Genomic DNA, 981 nt, shown 5'->3' with positions numbered 1-981 from the left:
GCGATGAATTCTGTAAGTGAAAGTTTTTCTGAGAATAACTCCATTGTTCATCCTGAATATTTTTTCATCGTTGGACTTTCAGGTGTACCATACAGCACTTATTACTATATTTTCTTATTTTTCCTTTATATTATTGCTGTAATTGGGAACTCTGTAGTGCTCTTTATTATAGTTGTTGAACCGAACCTGCACAGTCCAAAGTACTTTGCTATGTTTCACTTGGCCCTGGCTGACTTTGGTGAAACTAATGCACTGATTCCAAACATAATGAAAATTTTTGTTTTTGATTCACAGTACATCTCCTTCAATGCTTGTTTGGCCAACATGTTTTTTGTGCACTTCTTTAGTACTATGCAGAGCCTCACTCTTCTTGTTCTGGCATATGATCGCTTCATTGCAATTTGTTTGCCATTAAGATATCATGCCATTGTAAATAATACTGTAATGTCTGTAGTGTTTTTAGTATTATGGGCATTTAACGGTTGTCTGGTTGCCATTGTGGTGTTTTTGATCAAACGACTTTCATTCTGTAAAACCAATATGATACCAAGTTATTACTGTGATCATGGACCAGTGTTTAGGTTGGCATGCAATGATGTTAGCATTAATGTTTTCATGGCAAAACTCTGCACAGCTTTATACTTTGTAGCCCCATTTCTCATTATAGTTCTGTCATATCTGGGTATTTTTTTTGCCTTACGTAAAATAACAACATGGGAAGAACGTTTAAAAGCTCTGAAGACCTGTGTTTCTCACCTTTTGTTAGTGGGATCCTTTTTTCTACCCATAATCTGCATATACATGGTTGCATTTGTAATTTATCTCACACCTAATGCCAGAATCATCAGCACATCACTGGCATATGCTGTTCCACCAATGCTAAATCCTATTATTTATGTTTTAAATACAGCTGAAATCAAAGAGTTAATTCGAAAATACATTAAAAAGAGATCAACACAAATTGAGAGTGTTTCAAATTAA

General features: G+C 34.8%; 1 protein-coding gene across 1 annotated transcript; it reads left to right on the top strand.

Annotated features, from left to right (window-relative positions):
- Window positions 1-981, top strand: LOC113059019 (olfactory receptor 52E8-like). The gene has a single exon (XM_026227256.1). It carries the CDS (start codon window positions 4-6, stop codon window positions 979-981), a length of 978 nt encoding a protein of 325 aa, XP_026083041.1. The 5' UTR covers window positions 1-3.

The sequence above is a fragment of the Carassius auratus genome, chromosome 40 (genome assembly GCF_003368295.1).
Source record: "Carassius auratus strain Wakin chromosome 40, ASM336829v1, whole genome shotgun sequence".
Lineage (NCBI taxonomy): Eukaryota > Metazoa > Chordata > Actinopteri > Cypriniformes > Cyprinidae > Carassius > Carassius auratus.
The sequence above is the reverse complement of the archived record's forward strand: the minus strand, read 5'-3'. Positions and strand labels throughout refer to the sequence as shown.